A 23,266-nucleotide genomic window follows, 5' to 3' on the forward strand; every position below is an offset into this window, starting at 1 on the left:
GGCCATACTGCAATCAGTGGCAAAACTCCCACTGACTTTAATTGGGCCAGGATTTCATCCATAAAGTGTATAATATGGTCATAGGGTCACTCAGTTAATGCCAAGCCGGGATGATGAGTAAATTTCATTGGTATCATGAAGCCCTAAATCAGAAACACAGCCTTGGGATTGAAACCTTGGGAATTCCTGAAATAACAAGCACCTAGTAGGCTTCAGGGTGGTGTTCAGTATGAGACTCGGTATCGCAGACTGAGATCTGAGTTAACACCTGACCCTTTAAGCTGTGTGACCTTTTGAGGTTGACTCAAAACCATATCATTTTATTTTGTTTGATCTGAAAATGATGTGTAGCTAAAACCATTCCTCCTAAGGTGCCAGATTGACATCCCTGGATTGTGATACTCTTCTGTTTGCCCACAGAATGTGTACAGCAAGGAGAGTGGCAACGCATGCTTCCTTTAGACTTGCCCTGCAACGTGCCTCATCCCTGATACATTGGGACCACTTTTAAGGTCCACGTGGCCCTTGCAGCATGTGGCCTATACATAGAGAATGCGAGTGAAGGGGGCAGTTAGTGCTGGTTGTGATCTTGGAAGAGGGTTTAATAATGTGGACACCATTAAGAACGCGACTAGGAAAGACCACACCCCATGTTCTCCAAGCATCTGTAGCTTTCTCACGGATGCCCTTTCTTTATGCATTGCAGACTGGACCAGTGTCGTTGTTCCACCCCTTGAAAGCAACCCTGGAGCAAACCCAGCCTCTGGTGTTCAACCACGCTAAAGCATTCCTCCGCCAGAAAAGTTGCACCTCGCTCAACAATGGGGGCACATTGTGAGTATTTCCTGGGCTTCCCACAATTACCTTTGACTGAGGCGGCCCCCACGGTGATTTCTCCATAGTTCTCGGATTTCTCCATATTTGAGCCAGACCCCTTATGTAGTCTGCATTTTGTAACTTCCCACCATGGCTAGTTTGTGTTTTCGGGCTCTGGGAGCTTGGAATATTGCAAAAATTGCCCAGCGAATGTTCACTAATTCTAAAGAGCCTTGGAGCCAAAGAATGCCCCCCGTATATGACAGGACTTCATGTCAGTGGGAGTTTCCATGCATGGTACTGAGAAGAATCTGGCCCTCATTTCCTGCAGCCAGACAATGCAATCTCTGCACAATATGCATGCCAATTGTCCCCTACTGCCCTCTCTATTTCCTGCTCTCCTTGTGTGTTAGATTTGTCTGGGTCACTCGTGCCACTGACATTCAACAATAGACCTCTGAGATAGAAATACTTTAATAACCAGTAGGGGGAAATATGGTTGTAATAAACCTATAACTGGAAAAACCTAGGGGTAAATTTATCCCTGATGCAGCTTTAGCAACATGTGATCTGCAAGAAAAGTTTGGTCTTCTGCATCAGTGCCAGAATTAATTTCCTAAGGCACTGAAAACAAGTTGCTGTTTTCCCCTTTAAGTAGATTGGTTTTGTTTCCATGTTCTTCCTGAGATCCTCAGGGTGAATATGGAAATTATCTGTCAGTCAAAGCTCAAGAACCCTGCAGTTTACTAGCTTCACCAGCTGCTCCCCCATCCAGTCACACAACTTGAGAAGGTCCCCAGACTGCTCCAGAGCACTTTAAATAAATCCAACTGCAACGCCTAGCACCGCAGTTCACCTTTTCTCTTCACCTTGCACCAGGCCAGCCCCAGAGAGCGGGATCAAGGAGTCTGTTTCGTGGGGGACTCAGCGCACCCAGGATGTGTTTTACGAAACCAGGACACCAGCTTTTGAACGAGGCCACTCGGAAGAAATTCCCATTGAGCGGACAAGCAAACAGGTGAAGATAGAGCGGAATGCAATAGGTCTCCATAGGTGTCAAGCGAGTTCTTCCTTTTGACTGCCGAACAGCTCCCCATTCATGTGTTGGGCCAAATAGTGCTCTGTTAGTTGCAAAAGTCTTGCTTGGATGTAACCGAGAACTGAATCTGACCCATTCATGTCTTTGTAACGCTTCCTTTGGCGGATGCCCCTCTTGGGTGTGTGGCGGATTCAGGCTTATTCCAAATGGGAGCCTGGGGGAGGGAGAATGATCTCATGGCTAGGGGGCTGGATTGGGAGATAGGAGTCTTAGGTCCAATTCCCAGCTCAGCCACAAATTTTGCTGTGTGACCTTGAGCAAGTCATCGTGCCTGGCTTCCCCATCTGTGCCTTGCCATACAGAGGTGTGAGGCTAAAAACCACTGGTGATGGTGAAGCGCTCAGGTAGTAGCTGGGCAAGTCCCTAGACAGATCAAAGTTACTGGAGAACAGGAAACGTGGTTGAAAAAGGCCTTCGCGTTCGTGTCTCTTTCAGAGGCAATGTTGGGACTGGCTGCGGTGGCTTTGGCTTAGTGTATCCAATCCTATATCTTGCTCCATGGGCCTTCCATTTCCAGTGCTGCCCGTCTGAGTCCCCACTGGGGCTTCAGCTGACGACAAATCTGTAGAAAATTTCCAGACCTGGATCTCATTGGCTGCTGGAGCTGCTTGGAATTGGTGCTCAGGTGACAGGCAGGGGAAGAAAAGAGAATCTGGGATTAGTTTGGCATCATCGATACTTGATCAGAGGTGGACACGGCTGCACAGTGGGTGTTAAGTGGGGCAGGGCTGTGATTGTTCCTTCTAGTGAGTGTCATTTTCACAGCAAAACTTTTCAGAACTGGAGAAGCTGGAGCAGGGGAAATTAGCCAAGAGGAGGAAATCAGAAACCAAACACCCAAAGGAGGATTGAGGGACTAGTGCGATGGGTTTACGGAGTCTTTAAATTGTAGGTCACCTATTCAAATCCAGCCAGGTCAATAGGTACTGTGTGTGTTTACCATAGGATGGCTCTTCAGTGACCTATCAGACGTTTGGGGTCTTTAGTGCAGCTCCTTGCGTATCGACGGGCCGTACTATAAAAAGCACCACCATATTTGGCACTAATTGGCTCTCTTATTGACTGAGTGCGGCGTGGAGACTGACCTATGCTGAGAAGGGGCCCACGCTGAGGTGTGCTGGCAGGGCAGTGTGGGGAAGCGTACACCAGCGCTCGCCAGGCTGAGCTAGTTCTGTAGATAAATAGTGACCTTCGGTCACCAGGGCTATCAGGCTGGTATCTCTGACTAGCCGTAAATGCTCACAGATGAAATAGAAACCCTGCAGTTCGCCTTAGTCCTGGAACAAGCCTGGCAGAGCGATTGCTTTAAACGGACATTTATGTTCCTGCTCCTGAAAATATTTCTCAATTCAATCAGGTTGTAGAAATGAGAGAAATCAGCCCTACCCTGGCCAACGGAGAACAGCAGCCTGGCCTGGAGAGCCAGGGGCGGGCGGCTTCCATGCCGCGTCTGGCCGCCGAAACTCAGGTGAGGGAGGGAGGCTTTACTGGCAATGGAAAACTTACAGTAAGTCAAGCATTCAGCACGTTCTCTCTTCTTGTCCGTGTCATGTTGTTTTTTAAAGCAACTGGTGGGTTGTTTGTTTCTTTAAGAGACACTGATGGAGCAGGAGGCTCAGAAATTTGAGCAGCCTTTGTGCTTTGATCGTTGGGATGCTGTGTACACAATGCTGTTACCCCCAGCTGTCTCCATCTCCTTATACAGGCAGCAAAAAAAAAATCCTGCTCTCTGGGCAAAACACCTCATTTATTCTGATGTCTGCCTAGCTGAAAATATATGTTCCGACCGACAGGGAGTCACTCTATGGTTTGCAGAGGTGTATTCCATAACCTTGCATATAATATGCATACATCACTGCCCTGAGTTCGTAGTAGGGTATAGCCATAGCCCTGGGAATAAAATAAGCTGCATGTTTCTTTTTGATGAGCCGGTTTATATATGAAATGTGCTGTAGGCTCTCCTCCTCCACCTCCAGCTAGGTTTAGCATGTAGTGCACTGTATGGTGGATTGGTAATATGATGATGAAGACTTTACTTCCTTAGCTTATCCGATGGAGCCTTGTAAGGAAGCCTTGTCATGAGAGGTGGCCTTCCCCTGTGCACTTCATGGGGCACATAACAACACGGTTTTCTCAAATCACTTCTGGGCATTTCATAGGTGCATTGCTAACATGTCCTCCAGGCACCCTCCGATCACCACGCTGCCTGTTATGTCTTAGAACATCTCCATCTTGCCATGCCTAGTTGTGTCTCTTTAGCTCCAATTGCCTGATTCACATAATAATGAGTGAGTCACGTGTGACTTTGCTGTTCCACAGGCGAGACAGAATGTGGGAGGTGTGCTGAATTCTGGAACTGAGGAGCAGCACCTCCAGTAGATATGTCCTTCCGTCCTGACTGTCTGTATGCCAGCCAGCTTGGATCAGGACACCAGCTGCACTGCTGACTGGATCTCTGTGCTACCTTCAGAAAGGAGCACCTTTCCCCAAGGACTGTAGGAAATCCTTGGATTAGACTCCATCTCCCAGAATTCTTTGTGTTCTCAGAAACTCTATTTATTTTGCTTAAAACCAGCCACCCCAAGCCCCAAAAGCTGAGCTACCCTGATGGGATAGACTTGTGCCAGGTTCTACCAAACCTAAAGCCATTCCTAATGGGAACAATGTCAGCATTCAAACCCTAAAAACAACCCTTTCTTGGGCGTTAGTGTTGGGCATTGATCCTTTTCTTCAATGCAATATTAACTCTAACTTTATATTTGCATTGCTCTTTTCAGCCTGTAGAATCCCAAAGCACATTAAGGACTGTGCATGGAAACAGTGGTTGCCAATAAAATTTTTGCTGATGCTTGCAAAGGCAAAACTATAGATTTTAATGGGGACCACTGCACATGCATAGGGATCCCTCACCCACCACTGAAAAGCAGCTGTGTCTTAGTAGCCATTTCACTTAATAGCATTGCTTCCTGGGAAATTTCAGGGGTTAACACAGAAATTGCATGAGTTTTTTGATGACCACAAGACACTAAAATAAAGGATAGCTCCTCCAGCACCACAGCATTCCCAGCACCAGTTTAACACACTGATTCACAGGAAAAGAGGTCACCTGTAGCACTTGGGCAGTCCTTGGAAAACTGCATACCCAGTACTGACCAAGCCCAGCCTTGCTTAACTGATGAGAACTGACAAAATCAGTCCAAGGTTGAAAAGCCCCAAGACCCACAGATACCCCTCCAGCAGAACAGATGAAATCTGCCAGACTGCTCCTGGGCTCTCCCGTAGACCCATCATTGTCCCACAGGAGACCCCTTCAACTTCTCCTGTAGTTTGTTTTTTTTTTAAACAAACCAAATCGATGCCTCCATTTGCCCAACGAAGAGTTACAGATGAAGCCTGTGAGCAAATAGGGGCATGGGAGGGAGGCCATTATCGAAGCCAGGGAGTGAATTTCTTTCTCGGGAGAAGCACGTTGCCCAGAGCGAAGTGCACACCCTCCCTGCATTAATGCTGTGTCATTTATTTATGAATCAGGCCTACGGTGTCTGAACAGATCTAACCTCATTTAATGATATAATGTTTTAGTGCTTGTAGCTTCAGCAGAATAACTGATGTCCTTTCTGTGTGTTTCCCCTTCTGTGCCCTCCCCCCTACCCTTTATGTGCTACTTCTGGTTCCTCCCCAAACTTCAATTTCTTTTTAACTTTTATTAACAATACTTTTTTTTCCTTTCTTTTTTTCATTCATCCCCTTTTCTGTTTGCCTGTCATGTCTCTGTCCTTTTGCGTTTCCCGTCTTTTATCGTTTCACACTACCGATCTCGCTTCCTCCCTCCCCGTTTGCTTTCTTCCTTTCCTCCGGTCACCCTCCCTCCCGTCTCATCATCTCGTCTGCTGCACATCTGCCGTGATGTCTGACAATGGCTGCTTCAAATATTCTCTCTCATCTTGTCCGAATTGTTTGCAGAGGAGCAAAACACGGTCACCGGGGAGTTACCTGGCAGTATGTAGTTTGCACTAAGTTGTATCCTATTCAATTGTTATTAAGCAATGATTAAAACTCACTAACCCCTTTCTCCCCCTCTTCCCCCCCCCCCCCGGCACTCCTTGTTTGGATTACTTTCTGGTGCTGTAAGGATGCAGCTGCGGTCTCCCTCTACTTCAGTTCATGGCAGTTCCTTTGATCCAAAGTTGTATGCTGCACATTGTGATACCTTGCGTTTGTTTGTATTGCCTTGTTGGCTAAAATTGTCATAAGGGAAAACAGTAGGGGTTGCTAATGAATGAGAAACTAATGAACCTCTCAAAGGCTATGGTGTACAGGCGAGTCTCATCTTACGCTGGGGTTATGTTCCACTGTCAGCGCATAAAGCGAAAATCGTGTATAGTCAAAATTACATTGAGCGTCATGGCATGTGGAATCACCTGCACTACAGGTACAGTATTAAAATTGTTGTTTTTCTCTTTTTTTAATTTTTTTTGTTTTTGCTGACTGCGCAAAGCTGAATTTGTTCATGTTAAATGCGCGTAAGATGAGACTCACCTGTATTCTCCTCCTGTACGTCTCCACTCGAGCTGGAGGTGTCATTTCCTGCTTGCATCGGTGTAATCATGCTAGGTTTGATGGGGCTAGCACACTAACAATAGAGACCGGCTAGCCACCCGAGTACATACGAGGGTCCCGGGTGGGATTGTGCTCCAGCAGCTAGCCTCTCCTGCCCCCCCATGCTGCTACGGCTGCACTGCAATGTTTAGCATGCTATCTCAATCACACCTAGCATGTGTACCAGCAATTACATCTCCAGCTCCAGGATAGATGTACCTTGGGTGTGGGTGGTAATGAGAGCTTCCAGGAGGGAATATACCTGTCTGTGTGGCATAGGAAGAGAAACTGTTCTAATCAATCTCTCGTTCGTTTCGGGGCGGGGGGGAGAGAGTTGCACTGGAACAACTGAAGAATCAGGCCCTAGGAAGGTTTGTTTCCTATGTACTTGGCTTCTGTTTTGAAAGTCTTTGCCCCTCCCTGTCATTTCCTTTGCAACAGTTCCTCTGGGCAGAGGGAGCTTATCAGGTTGCTTAATTTAAGGTCTTGAGCTGCGTTTTTAGGATGGGGGGATTTCCTGGCCAAGATCTGTCACTTCCCAGATCTCAGCATGTCCAATCTGCAGTGCTGTTGCCTTACCCTCAGCCCCTCAAAAAAGAAATCTCCTGGCTCTGAATAGTAAGTGTGGGGACCTGGCGTTGGGAGGTCATTCCATGCACAGGGGGCAGCGTGGAAGAAGGTACAAAGCAGACAGTGGAAAAGGTAACAAATAAGGCGTGAATTATACTGTGGCCAGTTGTTCGCTCTATTGGTGACTTAAATACAGAGCTCTGTCTACTTAAGACAGGTACATCTCCTGAAGGCCCTATAAAATGGACAGCTCCAGAGTGGGGAAAGCCCACTTGTGAGTTCCAGGAGAGGGCACTCAAGCGGTGCTGTCCTTTATCCAGCATTTTGTCTATATGGGCTGAGTAACCTACCAGTCCCCTGTTCGGAGATCCTCTTTGCCTCCTTCCTCTTCCCCCTTACTTAAATTTTGTTTATTAAAGCTAATGTTAAAAAAGTCCATAGTACACAGGTTAAGAAAGGAGTGTCTGTACATCTGGGTATAGTGCTTTGGTTATCCACAAGTACAAAGTTTATTTTTAAAGTCATAAGGTACATAAAGTGCACAATCAGCAATAACCCCAATTTAGGTGAACAATTTAAGAATACAGTTTAGATATTAGCATCTAAGTGTTCAGGTCCATCACTCATGAAAAGTTATACAGAGAGTTGGTTGTGGAACGCAAATGCAGCAATGAGTGAAGATTGTCCCTCACTCGTTGAGAGTTTAGGGTAGGTTGTCCATTTAGAAAATACAATCCACCAGGAAAGTATTTCAGTTACTTTCCCCACTGCGCGTCTCATCTAATACTCACCACTACAAACCGGCACCACTCACCAGAGCCATCTTCCTGACTGGGCAGCGAGAGCGTTCGCCGTCCAACCAATTCCTGTCCCTTTACAATGACTCCGAATACTCCTGTTCAAAGGTTGCAGCCAAAACTGCCCTGCTCCTCAATAGGCTGCAGCATCACTGCACCCTGGAGAGAGTCCTCTTGGCCATATCTTAATCCCTGGTGCCCAGTCTGTGCCTTCCCAGTGCTTATGTGTCTGTGAGAGCCCTGCTCCCAGCAACAACATCCCACCTGGGAGGCTGACGGGAAGGATCAAGGTTTGGCTGAGTTGCTGGGAAGAAAGAATGCGGGGGTTAAAAATTCTGCTCAGATTGCTCCCTGGCATGTGAGATACGAAACCCCATCACTGACACTACCCACGAGGAAATGAATGGGGTCTTTACATTAAAAATAATTGCATACCAGCTAGCCTAATAATATGCAAATATCAGAGAGCAGCAGATACTCCAACTCCAGTGTATGCTAACAAAGTGGCTTCACCAGTTAAAAAACCAACCACCAGAACAACCCCACAATGGAGTAGATAGGAAGGTTAAAAAGAACAAAGTGAATGCATGGCTAGAGCTGTCATTTTAGGCACACATAGGAGGAGGGAGCATTCTGTCATGCATATGACCAAAGGGACAGAGAGAAATCCTGAGTCCACATCCGTGAGACTTGAGACTGCTGTGGGTAGAAGTCTCTTCTCTACCAAGTTCCTTTTGCATAATCAGTAGACACAGCAGAGCCTCTAGAGAGTGGCTGGCACGTCCATAAAGCAGGGCCACAGAACAGCTGGAGACAAGCAAAATGAAAGAAAAGAAAAACAGATTCTTGACATTTATGGAGCTTTGTCAGTGGTCACTGGGCAGGAGACAGGTCTCGAGCTGAGCTAGGAGCAGTCAGGATAGTGCAAGCAAAGACCACGGCAATGTAGAGAGAGACCAAAACTCAAAGCACACTGCCACCCCTCTCAGTGACCCCAGCACCTGCCCCATGGCACTACTCTGCACATGTCCTACCACCGTGCTAAGGGCTCAAGTTCCAGGAGAGTTTCAGCAGGATTTCCACTTTGGTTCTTCACAAAACCAAGAAGTCTTGTTTCGTGAGGGCCTCCCAGCATACAGAGTGGTCCTCTTCTCACCAGTCTCCCCTTCAGCCACCTTGTGGCTCTGAACCTGCATCATGATGGATCTGCCTTTTCTCCTGCAGCACCTTGGCAACAGGTGAAATGCTCTGGAGCGGGGAGCTGCTGTTCTTAGAAAGACAGGGCTAGGGATATGGTGGCAGTGGGGATAGGGGGTGGAGAGTGTAATGAAGTCTCCATTGTCTATTGACAACCTTATATTGCACTGGTGAGACACTGGGATTGTAAAGGGGGAGGTCACCAAGGCCAGGTCTGGCGCTGGCCTAGGGACAAGGCTCAACATTGCCTGCAGGAAGCCTGTATTTGATGCAAAGTTCTTGTCATTTGTTCCCAAGCTGGGAATGTGGTGAAGAGAGGAACTGGAAGGCTTATAGCCAGCTAAGGATTGGCACTGGCTAATGTCTGCAGGGAATCCCCTCTAGCCTTCACCAGCCAGAAGAGGGGTGGTTACAAGATCTTGAAAAGCAGCAGGGGGAGCCCCAATGGATTTGCAAGGACCCCCAGCAGGTGTTAGGAGAGAAGCTCCCTTTCCCACAGCAACAATATGATCCATAGCTAAGACCACGATTTAGTCACAGAGGTCACGGCAGTCACGAATTCTGTGACTTTACTGGACATCTGTGACTTCTAGGGCTCCAGGAGGAGAAGGCAGGACTGTGCGTCCCTGCAACTGGGGCTGGCTGGAACCAGGACCCTGCAGCTCCAGCCCCGCTGCTTCCTCCAGGGAGCTGCAGCCGGGGCCAGAGGCTGCAGCCCGGATCGTGCGCCAAAGCCACACTGCGCACCCTACTTGCAGCTTCCCAGGGCTGTGAGCCCCACCCCCCTGTGGCCGTGGCTTGCCGGGGGCTGCAGTGGGGGCTGCACACCCCTGTCACGCAGCTGGGCCAGCTCTGGGGCAGGGGCTGTGTGCCCCCTGGGGCTGTGCCCCCCGCTGTGGCTGCTGGAGTCAGGGCTGTGCCCCCCACCATTGCGGGGGCTCGGCCTCCCAGTCCCCCCCATGGGACTCCATTCCTCCTGCCCCCAGTGCTGTGTAGTAAAGTAATGGACAAGTCACGAGCTCTGTGAATTTTTGTCATTGCCCGTGACCTGTTAGTGACTTCTACTAAAAATAACTGTGAAAAAATCTTAGCCTTATCCATAGCATATGATGTTTCCAACAGGCAGCTGGTCCCGTGGAGTGAAGAAGACATTGGAGGCGGAGAGAAAGGACCGTTTCTTTCTCTCCTACTCGAAAGGAAAAAAAATGCACCACTAAATGAAAGTCCTGAGCCAAAGTCTCCTCCATTAAAGCGATGTGACTCCATGGAAAATCAGTGGGCTTGCACCAGTCTTACTGAGAGGAGAATTTGGCTCCCTAGTTTTCACTTTTTGTTGCAGTTTATTCCCCAGGGAAGGCGGGATATGATAGAGGAGGTGTTAGTTACCTGTCTACATAATACAAGAACCAGGGGTTACCCAATGAAATTAATAGGCAGCAGGTTTAAAACAAACATAAAAAAGTACTTCTTCATGCAACACGCAGTCAACCTGTGGAAGTTGTTGCTAGGGGATGTTGTGGAGGCCAAAAGTATAACTTGGTTCAACAAAGAATGAGTGAAGTTCATAGAATCATAGAATCTCAGGGTTGGAAGGGACCTCAGGAGGTCATCATGGAGGATAGGTCCGTCAGTGGCCAAGATGGCCAGGGACGCAACCCCGTGCTCTGCGTGTCCCTAAACCTCTGCCTGCCAGAAGCCGGGGCTGGACGACAGGGGATGGATCACTGGATAATTGCCCTGTTCTGGTCATCCCCTCTGAAGAATCTGTCACCGGCCACTGTCGGAAAACAGGATACTGGGCTAGATGGACCATTCGTCTACCCAGAATAGCCATTCTTATGTTCTTAAGGAGGCCAACTCACATATTTGAACTCATACAGTGCAAGAGGCTTAGCCCAGGCCTGACGTAACACCTTCTTTTAATCCCAGTCCTTCACTACAGCCACTGGACAGCATGGCCTGTCTTTCTGCCCCACTTACACAGCATTAGTACTGATTTTCTTGCTTTTTGCACCTGCTTATTTCTTTTGGTATTGCACTGGGAATAGTGCAGTTTCTGGAATTGCACTGGGTGAAACAAACGTTGGCGTATTATCTTTGCGAAACATTTAGATGTCATGCCTGCCCTGTGATTCTACTTAGTCCTTCCTGATGACTCACATGAACACTGCGTATTGTGGCTGATGTTAAATGATGTGCCTTCCTCTATGGCTACAGTAATTGCGTTGTCACAAAATTCACAATAAAGCCCAATTCAGGTATCGCCGACTACATTCGTTCCACACATTTAGCACTAAATGTTTCATTGTGCAACCGCTTCTGTCCTTTCCCATTCTGTTTGATTAACCTTTTCTGTCTTTTCCCCTCACCCCAGCCCTGCAAAACTCCCTCGTTCTGGAAGACACCCAATTAACTGCAGTGTGATCTCTGCCCTCTCCCACCCACTCCCCCGTCCCTCCCTGTGCTTTGCAGCCCATCCCAGACACCAGCCCCATGAAGCGATCCATCTCCACGCTGACGCCGCAGCGCCCGCATGCCATGCACCTGTACGAGTATTCCCTGGAGCGCATGCCCCCGGACCAGGCTCATCATCACCATCACCATCGCTGCCATCGACGGAGAGACAAGAAGCAGAAGTCGTTGGACAGGTCACCCAACCAGCTGGCTGATGGGGATGCTGGTAAAGGCTTTTCCACCTTGTCGTCTCTCGTTCACACCACAGAACCGTGATGATTGTTCCTCCCAAACCGCTGTTCTTCATGCGTCAGGATGAGGGGATGGGGACTTGGGCGGGAGCGTGATGCCCCAGCTCAGTTAGCTCCCTTGAGGCCTTTCCCCATGGATGACAGTACCCCCAAGGGGGGGGGGGCCTTTATGGCCATTTCCCCCCACTATGAGCAATGGTGCCCAGCAGGGAGGCTTACACTACGTGTGGGGGGGGGAGTTCCATTTGAGAGGATCCACGTGGGACCCCCAGAGTCCTTGAACTTGCTCGGCCCCAAGTGGAATGTTTCTGTGGTTATTGCAGCCCCAACCCATTACTTTATTTTGGTGGCACGTTCAGGTGAGGCATCTTCCAAGGATAAGAAGCAAGAACGAGGCAGGTCCCAAGAGAGAAAGCTGCACTCCTCCTCTTCCTCTGAAAAACAGCGCTTCTACTCCTGCGACCGCTACGGGAGCCGGGACCGTTCTCAGCCCAAATCAGCTGATCACAGCAGGCCCACCTCGCCCAATGGGGGGCTGGAGCCAGGCCCCCACAGACAGGTGAGGAGATTCAAGGCGGGAGGAGGTTGGGGACTGGTTGGGCAATAGGAGATGGAGCCTGGTTCAGATCCAGGCAGGTGACTGAGGGTTGTTGACATCTGATGACTCTTTGGAGGCCTTCTGCAAAATGAATTGATGGTCTGTGATGGTGCTGCCCCATGGGAGCCAGCTGAGGTCACTCAATTATGGTGAGCTGCAAACAAAACAGGGCAGACCAACCCCAGAAGCTGGTGGTTATTCCAATACTCAGGTTTACCAAGCCAGCACAAAACAGCGTCTGTAGTACCTCACTGGTTACTTGGAAGTCCAAACAACGCAGTTCCCTTAAAGTACCCAGCCTCAGGCCTCCATTCAGACACACCTGTCAAATATGATGATTACTGAAAATCTTATCTCATCATATAAAAGAAAAGGTTCTTCCAACCCCAAAGGGTCAGCCACATACTCAGGTCCAATTATAACTTAGATCTTACCCAAAATACACTCTTAGAGCCAATTCTTATTAACTAAGCTAAAATTTATTAAAAAATAAAAGAGAGAGGATTGGTTAAAAGATCCATATACATACAGACTTGAATTCAATTCTTGAGGTTCAGATACATAGTAGAGATGAGCTTGTAGTTGCCAAAAGTCCTTTAAAAATAGTCCATAGGTTATAGTCCAATGTCCACATTCAGGGTCACTCCAGTCAGTGACTGGGCATCTCAATCCTTATGGCTTTCCCCTTCCTGAAACCCAAAGCAGATCTGAGATGAAGCAATATCGTGTCCCAGGGTTCTTATACATTTCCAGCAGCCTTTCCGCCTGAGAAAACAATAGGCTTAACTCCTTCTTCCAAACATCCTGGCAATTAGCACAGAGTAATTTATTCATTAAACAGTTCAGATACAGGTTACCACAACCTTCAAAGAGACACATGGACAATAATACTATTTCACTCAAGTATTAGCCCAAAAGGTAATATTCCTTTTTTGATCTTCGAATCAAAGCTATAGCGATAGACAAGACTTATTTGCTAACATCACAAGACCTGAGCAAACATCTACCCTTCTACCTCTAACAATGCAGACTTGCATTTCAAAGCTCTATTCATTTACATATTTTTCCTAACAAGTCTCTAAAGTTCGTGCATGGGTCAGGTCAGCCTGTGAGTTAATTAACTCTTTCTGGCCCTGTCATCTTTCAATGAGATATTATATTACACTCATAACATCACATGGTTTCAGCCCAGTTCCTACAGAACAGGGGTCCATGCCTCCCAGTCAGCACCCTTGTTGGCAGTGTCAGGAGAGAGGCCAAGAACTAAGTGGTGCCTGCAGACTGAACTACCTTCTCACTTCTCCTGGGGACATTGTCCCACCAGGTCTAAGCCCAGGCAGGCTGGCAGGGCAGAATGGGAAGGTTGCACTGCTGATTTTTGCGCTCTCTCTCTCCAGGAGATAGAGATATTAACCCAGCGCCTATTGCCACACTTTGCATAGAGCCAGAAGCCACTCGTGGGCATTATGCAGAAATGGAGTTGTACTAACCACATAAATCCAGACCGCCAGAATACAAGCGAGTACAGTCCAGTGCAGAGAGAGGGAACCCAGAGAACTAATCCTGCCCTCAGTTACACCTGTGCAACCACTGACTTCAGCAGGGGCGAATGAGGGCAGAAGATGGCCTCCAGCATGGTCCCGTCTTTGCAGCTGGAAAACTTCATGGAATAGGAGCATTTCCAGCAGCATTCTGAAACAGGAGCTAGGATGGGCACCTTACCCCCGTGCTAAATCCACCCACAAATACATCAACTCTACGGGAGCAGGGAACCAGCTAACATGATGTAGGAAAAAACTAGAACTTGGATGGAAGTTGAGTTGCCAGAGTGAGCCCTAAGTGGGTCTCAAAACGCTGTCTAGCGCTAGTTCTAGGGAAGAGAAAGTTGTGACCACACTTAGAAATCTGCCTAGAGCTGCAGTCTGAGTGTGACTGACAGGCCGTCTCAGGAGGGCTGACTGGTTCTGTCATTGGAACAGACACACATCCCCGCAGCAGCGTCACTTGATAAATGGATGGCTCCGAGGGAAGGAAAGCCGGCTGCATTTGCTGCGTGGGTTAGAGCCCATGGGATAAAAGTAAGAAAGGCTGAAAAAGAAGCAGTCTCTATAATAACTAGTGCCACCCCCAAGGTAACAGATCTTTCCACCTCTTCGCCTGTTCTGTTCCTCTCTCCTGGCGCATTGTACTTTCATGATTCCTAGCAGCAAAACAGGTTATGATCTCGGAGGCTGGGTGTGGACGGTAACTGAATGCTTAATGCCTCATTAGTCCCTACCGCATTGCTTGGCAACACACACTGGCGCACTTAAGGTATGGAACACGCTCTGTAAAATCATCCACTTCTTGGTCTATTGGCTAAGACCAAGTGTCACAGGGTGCTTCTCAGGCTCCCCCAGGAGCAGTGCTACCCAGCCTGTTTTCATGGTCTCTGAGTCATCACCACCCACAGTCTGTTTCTTTTTTACCTCCGTTCCTTTAATCCTCAATTTCCCAACGTGGCAGGATGTAGCATAGGTATCAGCACACCCTCTGAACTCCTTCCCCTTTACATCCTGTTCCTCCCAAATATGCATCCTCCACTTTGCTAAGCCAATTACCTCATTCGCTCAGCAATTGTCACCAAGTGGCAGTAATCCCCCTCCCCACCCCACCCCAAGTAACAAGTTGCTTGATTCCAGTTAAGCCAACAGCCTTCTCTGTGCTGTAGAAACCTCAGAGTATGGCTACACTTGCAACTTCAAAGCGCTCCGGCAGCGCTTTGAAGTGCGAGTGTGGTCGCGGCGCCAGCGCTGGGAGAGAGCTCTCCCAGCGCTGCAGGTACTCCACCTCCCCGTGGGGATTAGCTTACAGCGCTGGGAGCCGCACTCCCAGCGCTGGGGCACTGTTTACACTGGCGCTTTAAAGCGCTGTAATTTGCTGCGCTCGGGGGTGTTTTTTCACACCCCTGAGCGAGAAAGTTGCAGTGCTGTTAAGTGCCAGTGTAGCCAAGGCCTCAGTGACCAGGGAGCTTCAGCTAGTCATGCCAAGGAGATATCTGTTTGGTGTCTGACACATTCAGGCCCCGCCCAGGCACAGGGATGGATTCAGTGATCAAACAAGTCTTTTCTATCTCCAGCTACTACGATCCTTAAATGTACCCTATTTCATACTCAGCTGCTCTGCAGATGAATTTTCTTTCTGATCCTGCTGTTCCTCCTTGAGAGAAGGGAAGATGATTACTTCTGTTATTGTTAGTGGGGTTGCTGGACCTCTCCTCTTCTATGTGTATATACTAGAGCATTAAATGCAACGCACATTGTAATTATAAACAAAAAGGTTCCCCGAAGTTGTTAATCATTCAGTGTTGAGCTCCAATGACACCTTATTACCCTGTCCCCACTATTCCATCGATTTTTAGGGTTTGCCCAGTGTGTCTCTTTAAAAACAAATGCCTGAGTTGATTTAGGAAGGACGGACGAAGAATGTCATTCCAGTGTCCATGTATGTTCTCCATACATAGGGTGACCAGATGTCCCGATGTTTGGATCTTTTTCTTATATAGGTGCCTATTACCCCCCAGCCCCTGTCCCGATTTTTCAGACTTGCAGTCTGGTCACCCTATCCATACAGGATAGCATTAAAAAGGCCCCCCAAGCGATGCATGTCAGTTGACTCACACAGGACCTGTTAATATGTCCCTTTGGTCACGCTGGAACACATGGATTTTTTTAAAAATAAACAGTGCAGTCAGTGTAGAGTTTCTGCCCTAATGAGCTGAGGATGTTTGCCCTGATGAGGGGCCTGTGAGAAGCTTGGTTGGGCTGGTTTCTGCATTGTTGTAATCTGCCTATTAATGCTCAAGGGTCGTTGTCGTCTTCTTCTTCTGTTTGTTAGCTCTTCCCTTCCCTCCGGGACACCACCTTTAACCAGGAGCCATGCCTAGCTTAGCAGATTTTGCCAGGCCTGGGAAGCATTTTGCCTATACACCTCAAAAAGTATCTGATTTCTGGCCCTCCCTGCTTTAAAATAAATAAATAAATAAATAAATCAGCTGACTCCTATCCCCCCCACTCAGCATTAATGGAATGAACAACACAATCTCTGTTTGCCTAAGTCTGCTAGTTTGAAGGGACTGTCTCTGTGTCACTTGAGCAGCACACAGCATTTGTCCTGATGTTTGCCAGCTCCAGCAGACTGGGTCCCAGAAGCCACCGCTGCCTGGTGGAGGTGGTGATCTTGACTGTAATTTGGCATCTCAGGAACCATTCTGCCTCCCCTGCCTTCTGTAGCAAGAGAGAACAACTTTTCTCTATCGTTTTTATGGCAGCCTTTCAAGTATTTGAAGACCGCTATCATGTCCCCTCTTAATCTCCTTTTTTCCAAATTAAACATACCCAGTTCCTTCAGCCTTTGTTTATATGACATGCATTCCATCCCTCTGATCATCTTTGTCGCTCGCCTCTGGATCCTTTCCAGTTTCTCTACATCCTTTCTATACTTTAGTGACCAAAACCGGGTACTGTACTCCAGCTGAGGCCTAACCAGCGCCGAGTAGAGCGATATTATCACCTCCGGTGACTTGCATGCTATGTCTCTGTTAATGCAACCTAAAATTGCATTTGCTTCTTTTCAACAGCATTGCATTGTTGACTCATGTTGAGGTTGTGATCCACCACAACTCCCAGCGTCTTCTCAGCAGTGCTGTCCCCAAGTCAGCTATCCCCCATTCTGTATTTGTGCATTTGGTTTTTCTTCCCTAAGTGTAGCACCTTACATTTGTCTTTGTTTAATTTCATTTTGTCATCTATAGCCCAGTTCTCCAATTTATCAAGATCCCTCTGAATTTTAGCTCTATCCTCCAAAGTGTTGGCAACCCTCCCCAGCTTTGTGTCATTTGCACATTTAATCAGTACACTCTCTATTCCTACATCCAGATAATTAACAAAGATGTTAAACAACACCTGGCTCAGAACAAATCCTCATGGAACCCCACTTGAGACCTCCCTCCAATCTGACATCATTCCCTTAATAGTTACTTTTTGTTTGTGGTTGTTTAACCAATTATGTATCCACTTAATGGTAGTTTCGGCAAGCCTGCATTTCTCCAGCTTACTTATCATAGAATATTAGGGTTGGAAGGGACCTCAAGAGATCGTCTAGTCCAACCCCCTGCTCAAAGCAGGACCAATCCCCAAATCCCTCCCTCAAGGATTGAACTCACAACCCTGGGTTTAGCAGGCCAATACGCAAACCACTGAGCTATTCCCCCCCATCAGAATGTCATGTGGGACTGTGTCAAAAGCCTTGCTGAAGTCCAGGTATATTATGTCCACTGCATTCCGCCTATCAACCAAACCAGTTACCCTGTCAAAGAAGGAAATCAAGCTGGTTTGGCATGATTTGTTCTTAGGAAATCCATGTTGGCTGCTAGTGATCACCCCTCCATCCTCCGGGTATTGGCAAATCCAAGGTTTTATACATTGCTCTAGTGCTTTCCAGGTCTCAAAGTCAGGCTGACTGGTCTATAGTTCCCCCGCTCCTCCTCTTCCCCCTTTTTAAAGATGGGCACGACGTTGGCCCTTTTCCAGTCTTCCAGGACCAAGCCTGTCATCCAAGAGTTTGTAAATTTTATTGCCAATGGGTGGCTCCGAGATTTCTTCAGCTAATTTCTTCAGCACCCTGGGGTGAATAGCATCAGGCCCTGCTGATTTGAATTCATTAAAATTGATCAGAAGATCTCTGATGTTTTCTTTACTTATCCTGATCTGCATCCCTTCCCCTTTATTGTCTATGGTAACTTTGCTATATAGAAGTCAAAGGCCGCTATCTTTCACTACCACTCAATCCATCTACAAAAATGTAATGGAAAAAATGTGTATGGCAGAATAAGAACTGAAATGACCTGACAGTTGAGTGTGTATATTATAGATAGATAGATAGATAATATAAGAGCGTCACTTCCAAAGTTAAAGGGCGCTGTCAGGTCGCTTCAACCAAACAAGAAATAAATGTTTGTAAAAATACTTCAGAAAATTCATATGCTTCCATGTGACACTGCAAACAAACACCAACACAAATGCCTGACTCTCCTTTTGCTTCCACCAATTTCACACCAACGTAACTCTGTTGATTTCTACAAAGTGACTCACAGGCTATAAAAACATTATTTCACCAACAGTGTAAAACTGACCTGTCTCCTCTGCCATCCAGCTTGAGACCCACAAAGTAAATGCACAGCATAAATAGTGAAAAGTAAATAGATTGTTGAGTGTTCTCTTTAATGATCCCAGGTGTTTTAAAGTCAAGCTGGTCAAAACATTTTCATCTTTGTGTGTGTGTGTGTGTGTGTGTGTGTGTGTGTGATGAAAAATGGCTTTTTTAATTCAACAGAAATTTTCATCGCACTACCAAAAATCTAAAATATTTTCAGTTTTCAACAGAAAATCAAAAAATGGACAATGTTCAGGTGTTAAAAACCTGAAAAAGACTGCAGAATGTTAAAATATATATATATATGAAAGAGTTTAAAGGTTTTTTTCCAATTTGTTTTGTGGAAAATAATAAACATTTTCCTACTGGCTCCATTGAATATCTCAGGTAAGGAGCTGGGAAAGAATATGATTGGTGTGTATGCCTTTTCTCTGGACAGTGTCCCTTTCTGTTGGAGCCGTCTGCTGGTTTTGCGTCCTACTAATGCTCTGATTGTTTCTGTTCTGATTTATCACTCACGGCACTTTTCCAGCTCTTTATATCTCTGTTTTAATTGCTTCTCTATAACCTCCTTCCCCTGACTGTGCTTGTCTAAACTCTCTCTTTTTCGTTTTTTCTCTCCTCTTGTGATTTGTCTCTCCCTCCTGTCGCTTGTCCTTCTGTTTTTTACCCGCGTGCCTTTGTGTCTGTCTGGTGTTTCCTTTTTTATTTTTGATTTGCTGTGTTCCAATTTTCATGTAGGGTAGTGGTTCAGTTAATGGGAGCCCCTTGCTGTCGACATCTGGTGCTAGCACCCCGTGCCGCGGGCGGAGGCAGCTCCCGCAGACTCCGCTGACCCCCCGCCCCAGCATCACTTACAAGACCGCCAACTCCTCACCCGTGCACTTCACCAGTTTCCAAGCCAGCCTGCCCGCTTTCTCCCCGGGGCGCCTGAGCCGAGGTTTGTCTGAGCATAATGCGTTACTGCATGGGGACTCTCAGAGCCACTCTCGCTCCCCGGTGGCCCGCATTGGTTCCGACCCCTACCTTGGACACCGCGACGACAGTGACAGCCCGTACCGTGTCGTGCCCGAGGACACGCTCACCTTCGAGGAGGCTGTCGCCACCAATTCAGGAAGGTCCTCAAGGACTTCTTATGTCTCGTCCTTGACTTCCCAGTCTCACCAAATCCGCAGGGTTCCCAATGGCTACCACTACACGTTGGGCCTCAGCACGGGCCCTGGGACGTGCGCCAGAACCCGTAGCTATTACCACGAAGCCGATGAGGACGACTGGTGCTAGCATAAAGGCAACCCCCTTCCCGGTGTACGCGTTTGGAATCGATGAGTTTTATCATCTGGAGGGCTGTGTGCTCAGACACACATGGTGACCGGGGTCACGGAGGGGAAGAAACAGCCGCTGGCGAGAACTGCTCCAAACCCGACGCCATCTGAGACGCTCGTTCAGCCTCTGTCTTTTCTTTCTTTCTCCTTTTTCCCCCCCCTTTTGCACTAGACAAAATAAATAAATAATTGAAGATCATTATTGCGGAGGGAGTGCTTTCTCTCTCTCTCTCTCTCTCTCTCTCTCTCACCTGCCTACTGCCTTGTCTAATTAAATGACATATACCAGATGCCAAATCTGCAATGTATGCACAGAGCTGTGGGACGGTCTGAACTTTGACAGCAGAAAAAGGACTGTCGATCCATAGTTTTTGTTGGGTGGGTGGTTGTTTTTGTTTTAATTTTCCGGTCAGAGCGGGTGTCGGGGATGGAAATTGACGCTCTTGTACAAAATCGAACCTGTATTTTATCTCATTCAAACATTAAGAGGAAGAGGGAAACGCACTGGGAAAGGAGAAACCCAAATCAGAATGGGGGACAATCCTTTGACTCAGTGTTCAACAACAGCAATCGTTTTCAATGGAGCCAGTAACAAACCTTCAAGCTGATAAAGCACTGTGTCGCCCAGGACTCTCTGCTTCGACACGCTGCTCTGGGGATTTCTTTTCTTTTCTTTGTCCACGTCGAGTCCTTCACACTGACACCCGATAAAGCTACTTGGTAAGGACTGTTTCCTTGCTGCTGGGACTTCTGTTTCCGTCCCCCCATCTCCTGTCAACTGCAACATGCCCTCAATGTTTTGTCTTGTTTACAATATAAGCTTGATTTTAGCAACAAAAAAGAAGAAAAAAAAGAAAAGGGAAAAAAAGCGGGTGGTGGAAAGGAAAAGAGAAAAGGAATTGGTTTTATATCAAGCTATTAGATAGAACTTTAACTTTTCATTGTGTGCATTTTTGTAAATTGTACAGTAAAAAAGAAAAAAAAACTTTATGTAGAAAATTAGTCCAATTGTCATTCCAGGTCCCACTGTTTCTATTGAATGCTCCAGTTGTTCACTACTAAGTGCCTAGCCTTTGAAATCTCTCACAGCGATGATGCTCCCTCTTGCTTCAACGCATCAGAACTTGAGAACGTGGGGGAGGCGGGGGGGAAGGGAGAGGAAGAGCCTGTAAGATCTGTTTGGCTCAGATATCTACTGTGCATACAATGCCACGTGTATTTGTTCTGAACAGTGTTTTCAAGTAGCCAGGTTGCAAACTTCAAAGGGGAGGGTAAAAATCTTTTTAAAATAATTTTGTTGAGGAGCGGGAGGAGAATGATCGGGGCAAACAAAATCGGCCTTTTCTCGGTGAATAGAATTTAGGATCCTGCAGGAGAAATGCAGGTAGAAGTACAGCATCAGCAGCAATGCTTTTACAGGAAAAAAAAAAAAAGAGAGACTTTCACATTGCATGTCTAGTCTTAACTTGGTTGTGAAAGCTCTGGCAACGTTTCATGGTGCGTAGTTTGTGTCGAGGGCAGTTGGAGAGAGCCTTGCTATTATTGCCTGTTTGAAAAAAAAAATCCGACTCTCAGGGATGAGATTTCTGTATTTTTATGTTGTATCATTTCCTTTTTGTGCGTGAGTGCGGATTTCTGCGTTTGGAGAAGACAATGACAAGAAGGGGAGGAAAGTGTTAAAGAAAAAGATGGGCAGACCTTCCATTGATGGGCTGGAAGAACCGCTGCGTGGCCACTGTTGGACGTGCTGCGGCCAGGGGTTTGGCATGGAGAAGAGTGAGGGAGGAGAATGGGGGAGAAGGCAAACCCTGCAAGGCCACACAACAAAAGAGGCAGTGGTCAGAATGTTGGCAAGGAGTAGGCCTGAGATAGTGACCAAGCCATGGGACACCAAGACTGTAGAATGAGCGGGTACTTGGGAGGAGCAGCAATCCTGATGGGCCCAGTTTAGTTGTTAGCAGGGGTATCACACGTTTCAGAAAATGGCTCAGAAGGCATCTACCACTATCGGCAAAGTCTCCAAAGGGGAGCGAGACAGGTGTTGGGTGGTCGTCCACGTCTCCTCTAACCTGTATGTTGAGAAAAATTGAACCTTGTTTTGTTTTAGGAGCTTTGGCCAATCTCATCCCTGGATTCTGCTAAAAGATAACCAACTCATCTCTATTATATCTCTATATATCTGTGCACTTTGAGGAAAGGACGTGCTTTAGCCGAGAGGTACATTATGGATAACAGATGTAATTTTTAATTGTAGGGCTATGCAACATGATGACACTTAAGGAAACAAATCAAAACAAAACAAACAAAAAGACCTTCATCCATTCTGTAGCTTTACCTGCTGGATTTTCCTGTTTCAGGCTTCAGCATGATTGTGACCAAATGTTTTATACATTTTCCTTGTATGAAGGCACAAACACTTTCTTTGAAATTTTAAAGAAAACATTACTATTTTACTCCAAGAAGTAAAGGAGGAAAAAACCAGTATGGCTGATAGTGCATGCAACCATTGTACCCACATTGGAAAGTGAAAGGAAATGTTCTCCCTGTATTCATTTATTTTGTCTTTTCCTCCACCCCTGCCTTTCCCCTTCCTGCATCATTTTAGATATTAAAAGCCACAATCTCATATAAATAAGATGGCTGGAATCTCACAGAAATAGATGGCATTGGATCATTTAAATTCTTATATAGTATAGACCACAAAGAAGAACATTGTTGACTACTTCCCACTAATCTCTTGCGGGGGTTCTCCAAATGACAATGACAGAAGAGCCTGACCACAGTTGTTCATAACCCCGTTTGCATATTTTTTACAGCCTGTGCGCTGTCTCTTAAACACACACATAATATTTCCCAGAATTCTCATAGTGAGTTGCCAAACTTGAATTGCACCAACCAGTTTTCTGCATCCAGAACCAGTCTCGTAGTGGCTGTACTTTGAATAAGTAATGTTTGCATGTAAAATATATACATATATATATATAAAGTATGTGCATGGAAAATGTTTATCTTCGTACTTTTTTGATACAATGTATTCATCAGTTGTTAATTTTTAATTATATTTGATATAAATTGGGGGTTTGTTGCAAAACTTTATATTTAAAAAACAGTGTTAAAAATGATAAAAGTTCCAACCATGCAACACAACTGGAACTTTACAAAAAAAAAAAAAAAAAAAAAAAGGGTTCTGTGATTGCCTAGTTTGCTGCCTGAGTAATATTTATCAGCCAAACTTTGAATTCTGCAGTTGTTTCTACAATTACATTTTGTATGAAGCAAAGTCCTTGAATTAAAATAAAAACTTAGCAAAAACCGTACAGATCCACAGGTGGTGTGTGCAGTGTGCCTGATGAATGGGAGATCAGTATCCC

General features: G+C 46.6%; 1 protein-coding gene across 1 annotated transcript in view; it reads left to right on the plus strand.

Moving 5' to 3' along the window:
- CACNA1B (calcium voltage-gated channel subunit alpha1 B) overlaps positions 1-22,887 on the plus strand; it is a 484,205-nt gene extending 461,318 nt beyond the window's left edge. The window contains exons 44-50 of the mRNA XM_039506170.1: positions 707-834; positions 1,696-1,834; positions 3,273-3,383; positions 5,879-5,914; positions 11,551-11,758; positions 12,143-12,342; positions 19,315-22,887. Coding sequence (XP_039362104.1) covers positions 707-834; positions 1,696-1,834; positions 3,273-3,383; positions 5,879-5,914; positions 11,551-11,758; positions 12,143-12,342; positions 19,315-19,854 — 1,362 coding nt within the window. The 3' untranslated portion in view covers positions 19,855-22,887. The remainder of the gene's footprint in view (positions 1-706; positions 835-1,695; positions 1,835-3,272; positions 3,384-5,878; positions 5,915-11,550; positions 11,759-12,142; positions 12,343-19,314) is intronic.
- The last annotated feature ends 379 nt before the right edge of the window (positions 22,888-23,266 follow it).

This window comes from Mauremys reevesii, linkage group 19, assembly GCF_016161935.1.
Source record: "Mauremys reevesii isolate NIE-2019 linkage group 19, ASM1616193v1, whole genome shotgun sequence".
In the NCBI taxonomy this organism is placed as follows: Eukaryota; Metazoa; Chordata; order Testudines; family Geoemydidae; genus Mauremys; species Mauremys reevesii.